The sequence below is a fragment of the Alligator sinensis genome, unplaced genomic scaffold, assembly GCF_000455745.1.
Source record: "Alligator sinensis unplaced genomic scaffold, ASM45574v1 scaffold1295_1, whole genome shotgun sequence".
NCBI lineage: Eukaryota > Metazoa > Chordata > Crocodylia > Alligatoridae > Alligator > Alligator sinensis.
Window position 1 is genome coordinate 219,138 of NW_005841880.1, and position 18,787 is coordinate 237,924.

Consider the following 18,787-nt stretch of genomic DNA (forward strand, 5'->3'; position numbering starts at 1 on the left):
GCCGCGGTGTGTCATGGGAGATGTAGTCCCTGCAGGGGGCAGGGTGGCAGCATCTTCTGCCCAGGCAGCTGGGTACCAGTGGGCATCCTGGCTGGGATGGTGTAGTAGGGGCAGCAGGTTGGACTAGATGTGACCTCCTGAGGTCCCTTCCCACCCTCTTTTTCTACGATATTAGGAAAAACTCTCTCGCTGGAGGGTAGTAAAGCACTGGAACAGGCTGCCCAAAGAGGTGACCTTCTGAGGTCCCTACCAACCCTCATTTTCTATATCAGGAAAACCTCTCACGAGGAGGGTGAAGCACCAGAACAGGCTGCCCACACAGGTGGTGCAATCTCTATCCTTGGAGATGTTTAAGCCCCAGCTAGACCAAGCCTTGGCTGGGATGATGTAGCTGGGACTGGTCCTGCTTGGAGCAGGGGGTTGGATGAGATGTGACTTCCTGAGGTCCCTTCCACCCTCATTTTCTATGATCCTATGGAGCAGCAGGTCATCCTGGCTGCAGCTTGCAATCACCCCCAAACTCTCCCTCTGCCTGAGGAAGTGTGTTTGTACCCAAAAGCTTGCAAAGAACAGTTTTTCCAACTATTTAACTGGTCTAATAAAAGAACATTTACCCAACCCAGGGGGGCTGGACCCAGTGATCTTTGGGCAGGGGGGCTGGACCCGATGATCTTACAAGGTCCCTTCCAGCCCTAACGTCTATGAAATCTTGTAAGGTCCTTTCCAGCCCCGAACATCTATGAATCTATGTTCTTAGACCAACACAGCTACAACCAGCACCCCTGATCCAGCCAACTCGAGACTCTGCCTATTAAAATGTAGCACCAGCTCTTCCACAGGCACTGGCATCCACGTGTCCTTGCTTACCAGCCCCACAAACGGAGGAGCAAGCCTGCTCTTCTCTTTCTCATTTATACCGTGAGCTGCTGTACAGGCAGAGCCCTGGGCCCGCAGCCCCACCCAACAGAGCAGGGGCAGACCAGCGGAGCAGCTGGCAGTGCCAGAAGTCAAGAATAATCTATTAGTGAGTCAATGTGTTAGTAAGTGAGACAACTTGTTCACGGCATTTCCAGAACGTGTTATCAGGTCACAACACAGGCACGGCCTGAGGCAGGGCCCTGCACCAAACAACCGTGCAGTAGGAAGAGAATGACGTTAAATGGAAAGCAGATGAGCAACAGAGAAGACATTGGAGCTCGCTGCTCTGAATACAAGATTGGAGGGTGGAGAGGACCAGGACTGTAATACCCCATAACCAGTTTTGAAAAGAGCTAATGCTATAGTCTCTACCTATGCAGAATTTGCAGATAATGGCATCACTTCAGCAGTCAGTGTTCAATAATACATTCTTTCTGCTCTGGCTTCAGGTGTCACTGCAATACTGCTGAGGGGTGCAATCACTCAGGACGGGGGCAAAACTAGTATGCCCCTTTCGCAGGGTCCAAAATGACCCACTTTTTCAGAGGAATTACATTCCACAGAGAAGCCAACGTTAAAAGACTTTCAGGTTAATTTTGAAAGCAAGGAAGGATGAGACAGAAACTTCCTAGGAGCTAGTCTGTACCCTAGAAGTTACCACCAAGGCCAGTGTAAGGTAGGATGGTCAGACTCCTGAAGCAGCTAACAGAGAACTGTAACACAAATTGCAGCTGTTGTTGCCTCACTCATGTAAAACCAGGACCCATGAGGATGCTAGGCTCAAAATCGAGGAAAACTCCTAAGAATGAGTAAGCCTTTGTATTGTCTGCAAAGTTTGCTCGGGAGAGAAAGAGTTAAGATTCCATAAACGGAGGTATTTAAGAGTAGGACTGCTGGGGAGATGATCCATTCAGTCTCTTCCAGCTTAAGGTTCCCCAAACTCTATGTGACAATCTCTTGAAGAAGTAAGCCCAGAAGGTAGGAGTTGGAAACAGGGAGAACCTGAGCTCCCCCCTCACCAGCCCTTTTCCTAACTCTCTGTCTGGCTGAGTTGGAAGGTGGTTTGCTAACTTCTCAGCTGGAAGTTGCCCCATGTGTTACATCTCTGTACGACACATTAAACGCACGGCTGCAACACTGCTCTGCTGGCACGGCAGCAAAGCCTCTCAAGGCAGGTACTACGGCATATTGACACAGTCCCAGAGATCGAGGCACTGCCGAGTTCTCAAGCCGATTTCAGCTGTGGCCTTGCATAAAATGCTGAACACCTGAATCTCCTTTAAAGTGAACAGGAACTGGAACTGCTCAGCTCTCCTTAAACAAAAAACAACAACAAAAATCAATGATGCCTAGGTTCCTCATCTGAGAATGAAGGAGAATATGACACTTACCTAAGGCTCACAACCCCAGTGACAGATTATTAGCAAAGTGCTTTCTACTTTGCATTTAAAAAAATGTATTTTGCCCTTGGCTGGGATGATGTAGTTGGGGCTGGCCCTGCTTTGAGCGGAGGGGGTTGGATGAAATGTGACCTCCTGAGGTCCCTTCAACCCTCATTTTCTATGATCCTATGGAGCAGCAGGTCCATATGCGGGCATTTTCTGTATGCTACAAAGCTCTGAAATAGCACCTGCAATTAGCAGCCACTGCCTAGAAAAGTCCCAAGCCTGGAATGCAAAAGGCACCACACACTTGTCCCAACTGTCCAATCTCAGCTTGCCATTCAATATTAAAGTGTGCTTCGAGCACAGCTGAAGGGGACTACCTCATCAGGGAAGAAGAGGGGAATCCTTTTATTTATGAATTGCATTCTGCCTACATGTCTCCAGCTGTACACAGCTACATACCTTTGAGAGAGAGAGTTTGGGGCCGCTTCTCCACATAGCAAAAGGCTGAAGTTACTCGCTATAAACATCCCCACTCACCTCAGCCAGCGGCTCCTCTACCCACGGGAGCTTGTACGTTGGGACAACATATTGTTAGATTTCCCTTAGGAAGAGATGAAGATGCTTGCTGAGACTTCAGTGAGGTCCAGCTCTATGTCCCGCATCGTGCCCCAAGTTCGCTCTGGCTCTTTGGAACAGGAGCAAACTTTAAACCCAATTTAAGAGGACATAAAAAAGGTAGAAACCACGAAGCTGGATTTCTGCACAACATCAATGGATAACATATGATCCTAAACCTTCCTGTATTACTCTCCCCCTGACTGAACGGCCCTGGCAGGAGAAATCTGAATTTCTGGAATTTTCTGAATAAGAGCTTGAATTTTCCCTTGTTGCTGCACTTGTAGATTTGAACATTTAGCTCCCCCTCAAGTAAGTCTCATTTACTTCTCACGCTTCACTACACTTGGACAGTGAAATCACACTCATCACAGCCTCACAGTTTGCTTCTCACGCCTCAGCACAAGGTGCTTGAGCTAGCAAAATGCCAAGGAAGCACTCCCATCAAAAAAAAAAAGGAAGTCAAGAAGTATTTTCACTAAGACACCAGGAGAACATTTCATTAGATTTCAATTTCTGGAATGAACAAAAATCTACTTTGCATTAAAAAAATAAGTATTATACCCTTGCAGGGGTGTAGATTGTAGCCGTGTTCGCCTAAAGACATAGGCAGACAAGGTTCCTTGAGTGAATTTGATATCTTTTATTAGACCAACCCAAATAGCTTGCTTAATAACTATTCTCCAACTATTTGGGTTGGTCTAATAAAAGATATCAAATTCACCCAAGGAACCTTGTCTGCTTATACCCTTGCAGGCATTCTCTGTTCTCTGTGTGTGTCCATATCCTTTGAGGATCCTGAAATATGGACTGCCGATGCTGCCCTTAAAACTCCTACATCTTCATTAATGCAGTGCAAGCCCCACCAAGGACAGGAAACCTGACCGATGCCTGTGCCCCAGTTTGAGGGACCAAGTAACATTTCTGTGATGCATGGACTTTGCACAGGCCAGGGCCTTGAATTTCATCAGCACAGAGCAAGTCAAGAAACTAATGTAGGTTAAGAAAGCTTTTTTGGGTGCTCTTCACATCAGAGTCTTCCCTAAGCATTGAGAGGGAATTCTTTCTAGCGGAGCTGCAGGAGGAAATATCTATAGATATCTATACAATGTCTATATATCTACCTATATCGATATATAGACTAGATATAGCTACCGATAGATGCACAGAGCTAGTCTGTATATCTATCGATATCTATATCTACCTACCTACCTACACTATATACATATTTACACACAGATAGATATATATTGCATACAGAGATATATCTACACTATCCACCGTGGTGGAAACAAAGCCTCAGAGAGGACCGCAGCTCCGGTTCTGGACTCAGACCCTATAAACGAATCGATCCGGGCCGACCTCAAGGCGCTGTGGAGCCCCACGTACTGCGCCAGAGCTCTAGCAGCTACAAAGATGTATCCCAGCAGCTCCAGTTGCAGGACCTGGCTCCCAGCTGACCCAAGAGAAACTTAAAACGCCTGTTTTCGGCCCGTTCACGAGCAACCTGAAGACAAGTGAATGGCGCTAGAGGGACCAGGAAGTCAGCCCCGACGGCTCCCTAGAGGACAAGCCAAACGGTGCTCTCCTCGACCCCCGAGAACCGAGGGGAATCGGTCGGGTTTGTCCCCGAGCAGAGTGAACGCAGGCAGCCACGGCAGGAGACCGATTCATTTTAATGACAAATCTGGTTTCACATTCTCTCCCTCCGCTAGCGAGACGGAGCAACTTCGCCCTCAAGAACAACCCCGAGCCGCTCGACAAAGCCAATCGGGGGGGGGAGAGAGAGAAGCGGCGCCCCGGATTGAGCGCGGCACCGAGCATCCTCGGGTCCCCGTCACGTTTCCCGGATCGCCGCGGAGGTCGGGGTCGAGCCCGGCGGCACTGTCCCTCAGTGGCTCAGTGACTTCCTGCCCTTCAGCATGCGCCGCAGGATCACCTCGATGCCGCTGGCCGTGCGGATGCGCTTCATCCAGCCGTGGGTCCGCTTCCGCTTCAAGTTATTGGGCTGGTACTCGTTGCCGCGGGCCTTAGTGCGCGCTGGCGGGCGGCCCCAGCCCGGCGCCTGCCCCGGGCCGCGCTGGCAGAGTCCTGCCGGCCTCCAGGCGCTCAAGATGGAGGCGGCCCCCCGGCTTTGCGGGGCCCAGGCCGCGACGGCAGGCAGCAGCGGGAACCTGCGGGGAGAGAGCCGGCGGTGAGGGGCTGCGGGGGCAGGGGCTGGGCCCCGGCCCCGGCCCCAGGCCCTACCTGCCGCCGGCCAGCCCAGCCCACAGACGCAGGCCACGAGCCCACACAGCCGCCATAGCCGGACCACACCGTCCCCCCAGCAAAGCCGGCGCTCATTGGCTCCTGCTGCCCGACCAATCACGGCGCGCGGGGCTGGAGAAAGCAAGGGCGTCTGGGAAGCGGCCTCACATGGCGTGGTGGCGCGAAGGATTCTGGGGCTTGTAGTTTCACGCTGTCGTTCCTTGGCTGCTCTGGAGTAGGGGCGGGGCTCGTGGGTTCTTCATTTGGGGATACGGGGAGGGGGGCAGGACCCCCTCACTCATCATTTGGGGATATGGGGGGGGCAGGACCCCCGGGCTCATCATTTGGGGATACGGGGAGGGGGGCAGGACCCCTGGGTTCTTCCCCCGCTCCGTCGGGGGTGCTGGGTCAGAGCAGGGGTGGTGGGATCCGCCTGGTCCCCGGTGGCTGCGGGTTGGGGTGCCTGGAACGGAGGTCGGGTCTCGTGGGCTTCCCCTTGGGTCAGCTGAGATCAGAGGATGAAGTTTTGGAGCCCAGGCTCTCCTGGGTGCCGGCTGGACCAGCCTCTCCGCGGACGGGCTGCCTTCTCCCACTCCGAATTTCTTCCCATCCCACCCCTGCCCTGGGAACAGGCTGGAGGCTCCCAGTGCCTTGCCACCTGCTCAGGCCCTCCGTGCCCCCTGCACAGCTCCCAAATTTGTAGACAAACCAAGCACACAACAACCCCCGCCCGGATGCCAATGCATTTCCATCGAGTGCCTGCTGGCAGCCACTCCTGCTGCTCGTGGTGTTTCTCTCTGGCACCCGGCGGCTGATTGCTCGAGCACGTGGCTGCGCCCTCCGAATGCAACACACGCCTCTTGAGCACGTCTGCTGTGCGCTGGCACAGGGCCTGTGGCTGGCTAGGGCTGGAGGAGACACCGCCCTCCCCTTGCTCATGGCCAGACCTCTTCGCGTTGCCGCTCAGTCGCGCACTCGCTAGAGATCTGCCCGGAGCAGCCACGCAGCAGGGCTTTTCACTCCTTTGTCCAGCCGGGGAAGAATCAGGGTTTTCCAAGGGCAGAGAGAATTGGAGAGGACCGTGGCCTCCACGGCTCGGCTCCCCCCCTGCACAACTGGGGAGGACACCCCCTGCTCCTCTAAAGAGGCGGAGGAGGTTGGATGTTGGCAAGCCGTTTCCCGTTTGAGGTGGAACGTGCACAAGTCTGGTTGCTCGGAGGCCTCCACAGATACATGCTAATGTCGTGTGTGTCATAAAATCATTGAAAATGAGGGCTGAAGGGAGCTCAGGAGGTCACATCTAGTGCAGCTCCCTACTCCAAGCAGGACCAGCCCCAGCTGCATCATCCCAGCCAAGGCTTTGCCTACCCAGGTCTTAAACACCTCCAAGGATGGAGATGCCATCACCTCTCTGGGGAACCTGTTCCAGTGTTTCACCACCCTCCTAGTGAGAAAGTTTCTCCTAATATCCAACCTAAACCTCCCTTGCTGCAGCTTGAGCCCGTTGCTCCTTGTCCTGTCATCTGTCCCCACCGCGAACAGCCCAGCTCCGTCCTCTTTGCAGCCCCCTGGCAGGGAGCTGAAGCAGGAGAGCATCTATTATTATTACTATTATTATTACTTTAGACTAGATGACCTGTGGAGGTCCTTTCCAGCCCCTATCAGGGGCACTGAGTAGAGCGGGCAGGCGGGCTGGGAGCAGGATGGGGATGGGGGCTGAGAGCTGCACCCTCGAGGGGTCCTGGTGCAAGAGACACCGTGCAAGCAAGTGCAGCTGATGCAGACCTGGGTTAAAAAATAAATGACTGTTGAAAAGCTCCAATGTTTAGTACCAAAAAAGGGGGTCTCTGAAGGACTCCTTGTCTTGTTTCCAGGGCTCTGTCGTCCAGTGCAGTGCAGCTCTTGCAGCCCTTTTGGTGCATTTGGTCCTGCATCGAACAAGGCATTGGGAGCAGGAGGAAACCGCAGAAGGGCTTCCCCTGCCTGCCCAGGGAAAGGCTCAGAGCAGTGAGTGTTTGCAAATGGTGCCAGCTTGCTCCCTAAATCTGCTGCCCATGTCTCAGAGCCAGATCTGCTGACTTTGGCCTTGCAGGGACGACTGCGTGAGAGCTGCATCCATCTCTCTGGGGCAGAAGCGGAAGCACTTTCTGTGTCCCACCTTAACCCTGCCTGCACCCCCTTCCTCTGGATCAGAGCCACAGGGGATGGCGTGGGAAGCAGACCGGGCCCCAGCCGGCCTCTCGGGCTCCCGCAGGCACATGCAGCATCGGTGGCAAGAAACAGTGCATGCTTTTGTTACTTGTAAGCTGAGTGCATTTGCTCGAAAGTCCTTGAGACACAATGAGACATTAATGTAGCTTGGAAAAAAACCAAACAATTCCCTGCAAACCACTGGCCCGTAGATGGGAGCCGGACCTGTTTATGGAGAAGTGAGCGCTGGGTGCGAAGAATGGGCAGTCCCAGCCTAGTAATTATTTCCTCTCGCAGGCCTTTGATTCCTCATGCCTGCTCCTGAGTTTAGATGCTCCAGTGTTATATTGTGCAGCAAGACGGGCCACCTTGGCAATAGATGCAGCGTGATCGAACGTGGTGCTGGGATGTGCTGGTACACTGAGGCGTGCCTGTGTCTTCTGCCCGACCACGTAATCCAGACCGCCCCGCGCAAGAACAGCGCTATACAAGAGACACTCGAGCCCCTTCTGCTGGGAACTGGATGCCCCTTGCCCCAGAGAGGTGACTAATGATCCCAATTTGCAGAGAAGCACAAAGGGGGGGTGACGCTCAAGGTCACGGCCAGCCAGGGGCTCTGGGAGCAGAACCCCAAAGTCCCGGCCCTCCCGTGAGCGGCTGTGACCGCTCGGGCCGAGTCCCTGCCGGGCTTCAGGAGGGGCGGTGAAGTCGCTGCACGGCCACGGCCCCGAGTGAAGCGAGCAGCGGGGCCAGGTGCAAATCTTCCTCGTTGTCGTGTCTCCAATCCACCCTTTCTATAGGGCCTCTTCCCCATATCCTGCTTCTGGCATCCGTGTTGCCAGATCTCGTGGTGTTGTCGGTATGGAGGGCATGAGAATCCCCCCCACCCCACACTGCAAACAAGGAGGGTTTTCCCCACCCGGTGCCAGGGGGGCATTGTATCGGGCCTGCCCCCATTTCCATGCCCAGCGGTGAGGCTAGAAATGTCCCTTTCCTTAGTGAAAACAGAGGGTCTGGTGCATTCAGGAGAATCCCAGACCCAAGGCTCCCCAAAGACGCCCCCAGCCCCACGAGACAAGATGCAGGGGTGGGGGGGTAGGACCAGGCTTTGCAGCAGGTGCAGGCCTGGAGTCTCGGTCCCTGCCAGGAGGGGCTGGTCCAGGCATCTCCTCCCTCCTTCCCCCGCCAAGCCTCGCACCGCAAAGCCGGGCTCCTGCCTCCCTGCCCGTCATCCCAAACCCCTCCTCGCTAGGAGGGACCTAAGGGCTTTTCTGTGGCTCCGGCGGCGGACAAGGGCACAGAGCCCCCCGGAGCCGAGCCCCGCTCTGCCTGCCGGGCGGCTCATGGGGAGCCGGGGGGCGGGTGAGGAGCGCAGCCTCCTCCCGGTGCCCGCGGACGATGTGATCGGTCCGGCCTCGGCTCCGTGCGGGCTCGCTCTGGGCATCCGCAGCCCCCGATGAGGTGAGCGGGGCTGGCCCCAGGCCAGGGGGGGTGCGGGGCTGGAGGGGTGCCCGCCCGGCCTTATGTAAGCAGTGGTGAGGGGGATGCCCCCCCTTTGGTCGCAGCTGCCCGGCAAGGGCCCCCCCAAGCTGGGGGGGGGGTGTGCTGGGCACAGCTGCCCTGCACCAGGCTGGTCCTGGGGGGTCTTTTCCTCCTGCTTTCTGATGGATCCCGCCCCCCTCCACTGCAGGAAGGAGGGAAAGGCCGCGGGCGCCTTCACCCCGGGTTGGAAGGGGCTCGGGCGCAGGCTCCGGCTCTGCCGCGCTGCGGGAGCTCGGTCCCCTGCAGAGCTGCTCTTCCTTGCCCTACATTGGCGCCCGCCAGCCTTCCCCTGCCCGCTGGGCTCGGGTGCCCCGGGGAGTCCTGCGGCGCTCCCTGGCCTGGCCCAAGCCCTCGCGGCCCCATGTTGCTTGGCGTCGTTTGGAGCGAGGGGGTCGCGGGCACCGTGGCCCTGCCGCGCTGCGTGGGCTCCTCTTGCCCTGCAGCTCCTTCAGCTCTGCCGCCTCCTCTCAGCCCATCCTTGCAGGGGCGAGCGGAGCCAACTCCTGGCTTTGCAGCAGCGCTAATCCCTGGGCCGAGGACCAAGCTCTGGCCTGGCAGGCGTTTCTGCAGGGGGAGCACAAGGGAGCTGTGGGGCCGGCCCTCCTGGGTGCACGAGCCCTGCCTGGCCATCCCGCTGGGGCCGCAGCACGTGGCAGAGCCGGGCTGGAAGCAGGTCGAGCGCCCGGCTCTGGGCCCATCTGATCTGAGCGGACGTGGGCCCTGTCTTTTGCCTCCCTGCTTCTACCCCTCTCCAGCCGCACGCCTTGGCTCAAGGCGTCTCATCCTGCGACTCGAGCACAGCCCCGGACAGCAGGGTCCTGGGCCTGGGCGGGGACCAGAGCAGGGGGGTCCCAGGGTGTCCCCCCCTTCTCGCTGGGGGTCGGGGTGTTGTGGAGCAGGACAGAGCTCCTGGGTGCCGAGGTGCACGAGGCTTTGTAAGCAGCTCCGCAACACGCAGGGAGGCCGTGGCCGGCAGAAAGGGGGACCTGGCGACTGCCGTGTGCCAGGGGCATCTCCTGGAGGAAGGGAGATGCCCCATGGATAACTCCCCCCAGCTTTGCTAGGGCACAGCCAGGCTGGGCTGGGAGAACAAATGGGCACCGACAGCTGTCTGGGGTTTCAGCTGCTGACGGGGAGGACAAAACAAAAATCACTGCAGAGACATGCAGCTCGCAGGCTGCCCACAGCTGGAACCACTGCGGTGGTACCAGGACCGTGCATCAGTACGAGGAGGGGACGGTTGCCCGAGGAGCCCGAAAGTAGTCGCAGGTCACATGCATTTGCACAGCTTTCAGGAGACTGTCAGCGCGTGGTTGGCAAGGGGGAAGATGTGGGTCACGGATATGCAGCCTGCGTAAGCACACAGGGGGACCCAGGAGTCCTGGGGCCACATCCCTGCTCCCTGCCCAAAGTGGAGGCAGAAGCAAGGAGGCCCAATTCCCAGGTGCGAAGCCCCACATTCCCCGCGCCCAGATGGGACCGCTCCGATCCCCCCACCGTGTCCGAGCTCTGCCCTGGTAACCCCACGGGCCACCACTCAGCACCCCTGGGATGGGGAGGCCTGGTCCCCTGGAAACATGCCAGCCCCACCTGCCAGGCTGCAAGGGTCACTGCCTCGGGGAGGGAGAGGCTCCCCTCACAGCAAGGCAGCCCCCAAAATGCCCCCAGTCCAGCCCCACTCTCCACGGGGCTGACACCACCCTGTCCTGAAGCCCATCAGCATCGACAACCCACCAGCCTTGGCTCCAGCAGTAACGGAGGCGCTCCCGCCGTGCAGGGGCTGGAGTCTCCCCAGGTCCCCTGCACCGACAGCATCAGGCTGGAGCAGGGCTGCGGGGGAATCGCCCTGCCCTGCAGCTCCAGCTTGCAAAGACCCCCGTACACAAGCAGCACCCCCAGCCCCAGCCTGCAGGGATGGCTCCTTTCTTTCCAGCTCCCTGCCTTTCCGTCAGGCACTGCCCCTCTCTCCCTGGCATCCAGCAGCAGCACTTCAGTCCCTGCCATAGCCAGTGCCCCACCATCCAGCAGCTCTCCCCTCCAAAGCCCCCAGCATCTGCAGCCAAGACTCAGCGCCTGCTGCCCTTTTATGTAGGCCAGAGCCTGGCGCAGGGCCCAGCACCTGTAGGCAGCTCATTGCTTGCAGGTGGGGGGGCTTAGCTCATCATTCATTTAAAAGGACTGCCCAATTTGCCCCCAGCCTCGCTTCCCATGGCAGGATGCCTGACAGCCCAGGGTGATCTGGGGGGGTGCTGCATGCAGCCCCTGCTCCTTACGGCTACTTCATCACATGCCTCAGTTTCCCCAGCCATCTCCTGGGGCAGGAGGTTGTCGCTCCCTGCCTTGGGGAGAGGAGACGGACACAGGAGCCCCTAGTATGAGCCCCCCTCCGTGCACAGGCTCCAGCCCACAACCCCCCATCGGTGCAAGGATCTGACCACAGCTGACCTGGAGCTCTGCTTGCGTGTGGGGGACTCCCGCCTCCCTCCGGGGCTCTGGCTCTTCCAGGCCCGGCTGCAGCCCCGGAGGCTTGAGCTTTGTGCCAGGCTTGTCTCCTAGTGCTCAGTCCCCGCGGTCAATAGAGACCTGCTGTTTGCAGGGAGGCAGCAAAGCCACCCCGAGATGGCCTACGTGGTCCCTGGGCGCGCTGCTAGCCACGGACCCTTGCACTCACCCACCCCAAGCCACCCTACCCTGCCTGGCGGCTCAGTCCCCAGCATCGTGCCCAGGGGCTGCGGTCAGGATCAGGGCACTCCTGCGCTAGATGCTGCCCAAGGGGCCCCTGCCCTAAAGTGCTGGCAGGGAAAGACCTCCCCATGCCCCGTGGCAGGGCAGGGAAGGGGGCAACCCCCCCCTGCCACGTCCTGCTGAGGCCTTTGGGGATGCCACTGGGAACCGGCCATGCCCCTCGGGGAGAGCGGAGCCCCTCACCCCCTCTCCCCGACCCCCCAAGCCGCTTGTGGAGTGAGTGCAGCTCGGGCCTTGTCCCCGCACCCGGCCGTCTCCTGTGCCCGGTGTCTGCAGCGTTTAGATGTTTCCACGTTGGCACTGTCATGGCAGTGCCTGGAGCAGGGTGTCAGGATGACCTCTCTTTCCATGCTCAGCCCTTCCCCGTGGTGCATCTTAGGCCGCTCATCCCAAAACCAAGGTCGGCCCCAGGGAGAGCTGTCCACCCACCCATTCAACGGGGGTTTCCAACCACAGGAGATGCACCCCCTCCTTTCCCAGGTTTGGGGGCTGCACACCAGACCATCTGCCATGCTGGGCCCTGGCTGTGAAGCCCCCCACTCTCCCCCTGCTTGGGCAACGGCTGCATCTGCAGGGTGCCCGGGCACCGGGCAAGGGCAGGGTGCCGCTATCCGCGATCCAGGCACCGGGACCTTATCCCCTCCAGGCCCACACTGTGAGATGCCAGGCCTGGGCACCGCCTTCTCTCCAGCATCTGTGAGAGCGGGATGGGGCCTGCTGAGCCCGCTCGGGGGTCCTGGGTGGGGTGGAGGCTGCTGGACATGGCAGCCGGACTTGGCCCTGATGGCACTGGAGGAGCCAGGGCAGGTGAGGGCACATGCACACCTCTGAGCAGCTGCCCATGGCGGGTCTGTGCCCATCTCATGCAGCTGCATGGCTCCCCTGGCCTGGACAGGGCCAGATCCACAGCTGGTGCCAAACCAGAGTGAGCGAGGGGACCTGGGCACGGACAGCAGCGGGCACACGTGCCCCCCTAACTGCTGTCCTCCCCCCGCAGGAAGCAGCATGTTGACCAGCATCACCGATGGGATCATGTGTTGCCTCACGGGCAAGGCGACCAGCGCAGTGGGGCCCCTGGACAGCGTCGAGTCCCGCGATGGCTTCAGCTTCGTGGAGGTGAAGCCAGGGCGGGTGCTGCGGGTGAAGCATGCCCTGCCAGCCCGGCCCAGAGAGGAAGCGGTGCCCGAGGACCCCATGCCCGAGCGGGGCACAGTGCATTGCAAGCGTAAGATCACCGTGTACCGCAACGGGCAGCTGGTCATCGAAAACCTGGGCGATGCCCTGCGCGCCGAGATCCTGCAGTGCCCCAACGGCGCCGTGGAGCCGACCGGCACCGTGGAGCTGGAGCTGTCCGATGCTGCGGGCCAGGCCCCGGTGCCCACCCCTACCCGCGAGGTGGTGGCCCCCGGCCGACACCGCAAGCGCAAGCCCAAGAAGGTGGTGAGCATCGACTGCCAGAAGCGCATCACCAGCTGCAAGGGGACGCAGGGCGACGTCGTGCTCTTCTTCATCCACGGCGTGGGTGGGTCCTTGCACATCTGGAAGGAGCAGCTGGACTTCTTCACCAAGCTGGGCTACGAGGTGGTGGCCCCCGACCTAGCCGGGCACGGCAGCAGCTCCGCGCCGCAGGTAGCGGCCGCCTACACCTTCTACGCCCTGGCCGAGGACATGCGGGCCGTCTTCAAGCGCTACGCCAAGAAGAGGAACATCCTCATTGGCCACTCTTATGGGTAAGGGTCCCCCGGATGGGGCGGTTTGGAGGGACTGGGCCTGCACGGTCCCCGTGCCCAGCCCTGGAACCAGGGGGACTGGGGCTTCCTGACTAGACGGGCCATGGGGGTCACAGGTTGGATCGACTGCCTGGCCTATCCCCGCATCCTGGAGGGTCATTCCTGAGCTGGGGGGGGGGGGGGTCTGGGGGCAACAGCACCCCCCCAGGTGCTGCCCCCGGATGGAGGGAGCTCTGTGGGGGCAGAAGAGGAGAGCTCTGCAGAGCCCATCCAAGCCCTGGCTGCTCAGGGGTCATTAGCATCAGCTGGGGTGCATCCAGCCAGCCCCAGACCCGCGGGTGCCCCCCAGCTGACCCAGACAACCCTGCTGGGAGCTCCAGGGGCTTGTCCCCCGCCCTGGGGGGAGCCTCTGGGGCCCGTGCTCAGCTCTGAGCATGCCCTGGACCTCAGGACCGGTGGCACGGAGCTGTGCCCAGGCTTCGGCGTACAGCCAGGGAGGTGCCTCCAGCTCCATCCCTCCAGGCAGGGGCAGGCCTGGAGCTTCGCCCAGCAAGGCTAAGGCTGCACTCACGGCCATGCCAGCATCCAAGCTTGCGCTCCCCCAGCATGGCAGCCCTGGCCATGCCGTCAGCTAGGAGCCCAGGCCGGGCCCAGCCCTGCTGGTGACCCCTGGTGCAGGGCTGAGCACGGGGATGCCAGGGCTGGGGACCCGCTATAAATAGCCATAAACCCAGGAAAGCTGATTAGGTGAGGATTGAGCAGGTAGGGAAGGAAAGGGAGCTCTTACAGGAGCAGCGCCCCGGGGGGGCAGCTGGGCTGGGAGCAGGATGGGGATCAGGGCTGACGATGGGCTCAGAGCTGCACCCTCAAGGGGTCCTGGTGCAAGAGGCACCGTGCAAGCAAGTGCACTGCATCACGGTCGTGCGAGCTGGCCCCGCTGTGCTGGGCGGCAGCAGCTTCGTGCCCCCCCAAGAGCGTTTGCATGAGTCTGAGCACTGCATGCCTGGCAATGCCCCGACCCTGGGGGAGCCCTGATGCCCCCGGCACCTGGCTCAGTGCTCCCTTCTCCCCCACAGCGTCTCCTTCTGCACCTTCCTGGCACACGAGTACCCGGACCTGGTGCACAAAGTGATCATGATCAACGGCGGGGGCCCCACGGCGCTGGAGCCCAGCCTCTGCTCCATCTTCAACATGCCCACCTGTGTCCTCCACTGCCTGTCCCCCTGCCTGGCCTGGAGCTTCCTCAAGTGAGTGCCCAAGCGGGGGAGGACTACCGTGGGGGCTGGTGCGGATGCCTCATCCTTCACTGGGAAGGAGCAGAGGTGCCAGGACTGCAGGCTGCCTCCCTGCCCGGGGGGGTTGAGAACAGCATCCCTGGGGCTGGGGATGAACAGGTCCCCCGACCCTGGGCAGGATTGGGGCCAGGCAGGCCCATGGACCTAGGTCCACTGCCCAGCTGGAGCCGTGCCCGCCCCCCCCTCCTACCCCGCAGGGCCGGCTTCGCGCGCCAGGGTGCCAAAGAGAAGCAGCTGCTGAAGGAGGGCAACGCCTTCAACGTCTCGTCCTTTGTGCTGCGGGCCATGATGAGCGGGCAGTACTGGCCGGAGGGTGACGAGGTGTACCACGCCGAGCTCACCGTGCCCGTGCTGCTGGTCCACGGCATGCACGACAAGTTTGTCCCCGTGGAGGAGGACCAGCGCATGGCCGAGGTAGGGCCCCGGGGCTCTTGCAACCTGCCCCATTGCCCTCCTCGCTGCCTCATCCGGTCTGTGATGCCTCCAAGCGTCCAGAAGCCGCATGGCGCTCTCCCTGGGGCTGAGGACGGGTGGGATCAAAGGGCACGTCCCATTCCCTGCAGCCCCATCTGGGTGCTCGGCGCCTCCCGGGCTCACGGCCGCACGGTGCCGTCTCCCCGCTCCCCAGATCCTGCTGATCGCGTTCCTGAAGGTGATCGACGAGGGCAGCCACATGGTGATGCTGGAGTGTCCTGAGACCGTGAACACCCTGCTCCACGAGTTCCTGCTCTGGGAGCCCGAGACGCCGGCCCAGGAAGGGAAAGGAGGGGAGAAGAAATGAGCCAGCCTGGGAGCAGGGCCGCCCCGACCAGAGGGACTTGGCACGAGCACGGAGGTCTGGCTTGGCTCTGGCATGGGGGCTGCAGGGGCAGGGCGCGGAGGGCACAGGCCAGAGGAGCCAGCAGACCTGGAGGGGGGGCAGCCACCCCAGAGCCCCTCCATCCCCTTCCTTGCCAGCATCCCTCTCCCCTGTGCGGCAGGGCCCTGCTCCCGGCACGGTGGAGCCCGGCGGCTCCTTCAGCTGCAGGGGCTGAGATCAGACCCGCTGTGCTGCAATAGCGCAGGGAAGGGGGTCTCCCCTCCTGCACCCACAGGCCAGAGGAGGACAACACCCACGAGCTGGCTCCCAGCACCTGGAGCTGCCTCCAGCCGGGGAAGCGGGTGCCTGCCCCCAGCCTGGGGGGCATTGGCTTCCCCAGCCGGCGAGGCCTTTCCTGGCTACAGCTGATGGCAACAGCAGCAGCCCACCCCCCGCCCAGGAGGCGTGCAGGGAAGGGGGGTTCAGCATGCACGGGTGCTGCGGCTGGCGGGGGGGAGGAGGTGCTGTCCGACCTTGGGAACAGCCTTGGAGCTTGGGGTCGGGGAGGAGGGTGGTCCATTTGTGGCCCTGCCAGGCTGTTTTGCACCAGCTGTGAGGAACCCCTTGTCCAGCCCTTCTGCAACCAATGGGGGACTCCCAGGAAGCCGATTTGAAGCCCCCCTGCCCCAGGTCAGCCAGGCCATGCGCCGAGGATGCAACGCCCCCACTCACGTCACCGATCACCATCACCCCCGGACGCCAGCGGCTCCGACAGAGACCCCGTCTAGCTCGCTGCCGCAGGGCCCAGGAGAGCGGCGAGACGGCGTCCTGGCACCGTTGACACTGGAGGTCTCTGCCCGGAGGCGCCGGGAGTGATTCATGCCGGGAAGGGCCGGGGCAAATCACTGCAGAATAATAATAACCACAAGAGACAATCACCTGGCGCCTGCCCACGCGAGGTCTGTGCGCCGCCCTCTGTCCCGGGCTGTCCGGAAGGGGCAGGGAAGGGCTGGGCTGCAGGATGGGGGTGCTGGTCCATGCTTGGGGATAAAACCAGTCTCCCCAGGGGCACCTGGTTCGTACCTGGAAGCCCTGCTGCAACCTCCCTGCAGCTGCCCTGAGGTGCCAGTCCTCTGCACCGCACGGCCCGGGACGTCCGCCTGAGCCCGTCCCGCCAGTGGCCCTGCCCGTGCCTGCATCCAAGCAGCCGGGAGCTGCACTCGGAGCCGCCTGGCAAGGCAGAGCGTGTGGCCACGGCACTGCCACTTGTACAGCTCTTGGCATGCAACCTCATTGGGGGCTGACGGGGGGGCACCAAGGAGCCTCATCCTGCCCTGGGCAGGTCTCGGCACTGCACCTTGGTGCCTGGAAGCAGGATACAGCACCCCGAGGTGTCCGTCCGCATGCGCAGGGCCTGCTGGCACCTATATGCGCAGCGGCACCCGGTCCACGGTTGCAGAGGCCGGGCCCGATGGCCGCCAGCCCCGGGAGGCAGGTGGGGAGCAGCCGGGCAGGCCGGCACCACTCGCTGCTTGCCAACAAACAGCGCCGGGTCCTCGCCGACAGCCTGGCCGCGGTTTATTGCATGTTAGAAACCCCCTGGTCAGGGGAGATACATAAAAAAAGGAGCAGCGCAGTACAAAGCCGCCGTCCCAGGTCAATGTGCAGAAGACAGTAGTGCTGACCCCAGCCCCGCCGACATGCCCATCTCCACTGAGCGCCCTCGGGGCAGCGCGGAGCAGAGGCTCATGTCTTAATGTTTCAAACCTGCCCCTTGCAGGCAGGACAGCAGTTGTGGGGTCCTTTGCGTCCAGGGGGCCAAGCGCAGCTTGGTGCCATCCTCCAGGAAGCGGCAGCCTCATGTGCTGGTGCCCCCAGCCCTAGCAGCAGGATGTGTCCCCTTCCCTGGGGACATGGGGTGGGGTATGTGTGGCCAGGGGCTCCTCCCTGCCCCACCTGGATGTCGGCAGGACGCAGCTGCCGCTCCCCCTCGGCCAGGAAGATCTGCAGGGCCCGGTGCAGCAGGTGGACGCCCAGGCGCCGGCGCCGCCGCGGGAGCCAGCCGGCCGCCACGCCGTAGCAGTTGCCCCTCTTCTGGTTCGTGAGCATCGCCAGCCCTGTGGTGGGGAGAGGAACGCGCCGGCTGCATCACAGGGCAGGGCCGCCTCGGCGGAGGGCTGGCGTGCAGCCTGCAGCCCACCCCCGTCCATCAGCAGACCCCCGCTTGGGCAGGCCGGCGTGGGATCCCCCGGGCCTTACCAAGGGCATCCACCATGCAGGCCTCCCGCGTGTACGCCTCCACAGGGATGACGTTCTGGAAGCAGTGCACCGACACCACGCCCTGCCCGCCGGCCCAGATGTCCAGGATGTGCCGCACCTTGGCGCAGGCCTGGGGGGCACGTAGGCAACGCTCAGCACCTGCCGAGGACAGGCCAGGCAGCCTGTCCTAGCTGCTCTGGGGTCCGTTCCTGGCGGTTTCCCCGCCTCCCGCAGCCCAGCTCCCAGGACTGGCACGTGCCCCACACCCCCATCCTGGGAGATGCAGCCTCTGGCAGCTGCCCCGGGATGCAGTGCAGTGGATGAGCCCCGAGGCAGGACAGCCTCATGCGCCCTCTCAGCTCAGGGTGCCAGGCTCCACCTCTGCCCACCCCAAGGCAGCCCCTGACCCCATATCAAGTGCTTTATGTCCATACCTGCCTCTTGCTCCCCCGGTAGTGCGCCAGGGCCTGGTAGAGGTGACTGTAGGGGCGCGCACGCTTCCCCTTGCCCACGTAGAAGATGGCGCGGACGAAGGTCTGGAAGCGCTCGGCCGGGCTCAGTGCGTGGCAGCGGAGGGGCAGGTTCTGGGTCACCCTGCAAGGAACCCCCTGCTCAGCTCCACGCGGTTCGTCCCCAGCTCCCCGCGTCATGCAGCCGTGCCCGGGGACACCGCCACTTCCCAGGGCACGCGGGTCGGGGCACACCTGCTGTGGCTGGCACCTTGCTCCATGTGCCACCTGGATCTTCCTGATCAAGACCGTGCACGTGGCCCCCCCCCATCCCAGGTCCTGATTTTGGGTAAACCCCCACTCCCATCCCGGGATGGGGCAGTGAAGCCGGGTCAGACACGGAGGCTGCAAGCCTCCAAGTGCCAAGCTCAGAGTGGGGAAGGGGAGCTTCAGGCCTGGCGTGGCCACGGGATGCCCATACCTGGGGTCTAGGAGCAGGTAGTTGAAGCTGGACTTGAGCACGCCCTCCCGCCACTTCCGGGCCTTGTCGGGCTGGTCGAACTGGGCAGCCAGCGCCGTCTCGTCTGCCTGGCAGTCGGGGATCTGCAGG

General features: G+C 61.3%; 3 protein-coding genes and 1 long non-coding RNA gene across 4 annotated transcripts in view; 1 reads left to right on the forward strand and 3 right to left on the reverse strand.

Moving 5' to 3' along the window:
* Positions 1 to 4,577: 4,577 nt before the first annotated feature.
* On the reverse strand, positions 4,578 to 5,298 carry MRPL34 (mitochondrial ribosomal protein L34). Its single transcript, XM_006017535.2, has 2 exons — positions 5,169 to 5,298; positions 4,578 to 5,095 (listed from the first exon to the last, which is right to left on the reverse strand). The coding sequence occupies exons 1-2, from the start codon at positions 5,222 to 5,224 to the stop codon at positions 4,813 to 4,815; spliced, it is 339 nt and encodes a 112-aa protein (XP_006017597.1). The 5' UTR covers positions 5,225 to 5,298; the 3' UTR covers positions 4,578 to 4,812.
* A 4,538-nt stretch (positions 5,299 to 9,836) lies between these two features.
* On the reverse strand, positions 9,837 to 10,817 carry LOC102372782. The gene is made up of 2 exons (XR_323092.2): positions 10,635 to 10,817; positions 9,837 to 10,250 (listed from the first exon to the last, which is right to left on the reverse strand). It is a non-coding gene; the product is annotated as an uncharacterized LOC102372782 (long non-coding RNA).
* Positions 10,818 to 12,650: 1,833 nt separating this feature from the next.
* ABHD8 (abhydrolase domain containing 8) lies at positions 12,651 to 16,297 on the forward strand. Its single transcript, XM_006017416.2, has 4 exons — positions 12,651 to 13,375; positions 14,452 to 14,622; positions 14,868 to 15,084; positions 15,299 to 16,297. The coding sequence occupies exons 1-4, from the start codon at positions 12,651 to 12,653 to the stop codon at positions 15,449 to 15,451; spliced, it is 1,266 nt and encodes a 421-aa protein (XP_006017478.1). The 3' UTR covers positions 15,452 to 16,297.
* A 900-nt stretch (positions 16,298 to 17,197) lies between these two features.
* ANKLE1 (ankyrin repeat and LEM domain containing 1) overlaps positions 17,198 to 18,787 on the reverse strand; it is an 8,348-nt gene continuing 6,758 nt past the window's right edge. Inside the window, 5 exon segments of the mRNA XM_025196336.1 lie at positions 17,198 to 17,379; positions 17,381 to 17,586; positions 17,729 to 17,887; positions 18,163 to 18,322; positions 18,659 to 18,780. Coding sequence (XP_025052121.1) covers positions 17,328 to 17,379; positions 17,381 to 17,586; positions 17,729 to 17,887; positions 18,163 to 18,322; positions 18,659 to 18,780 — 699 coding nt within the window. The 3' untranslated portion in view covers positions 17,198 to 17,327.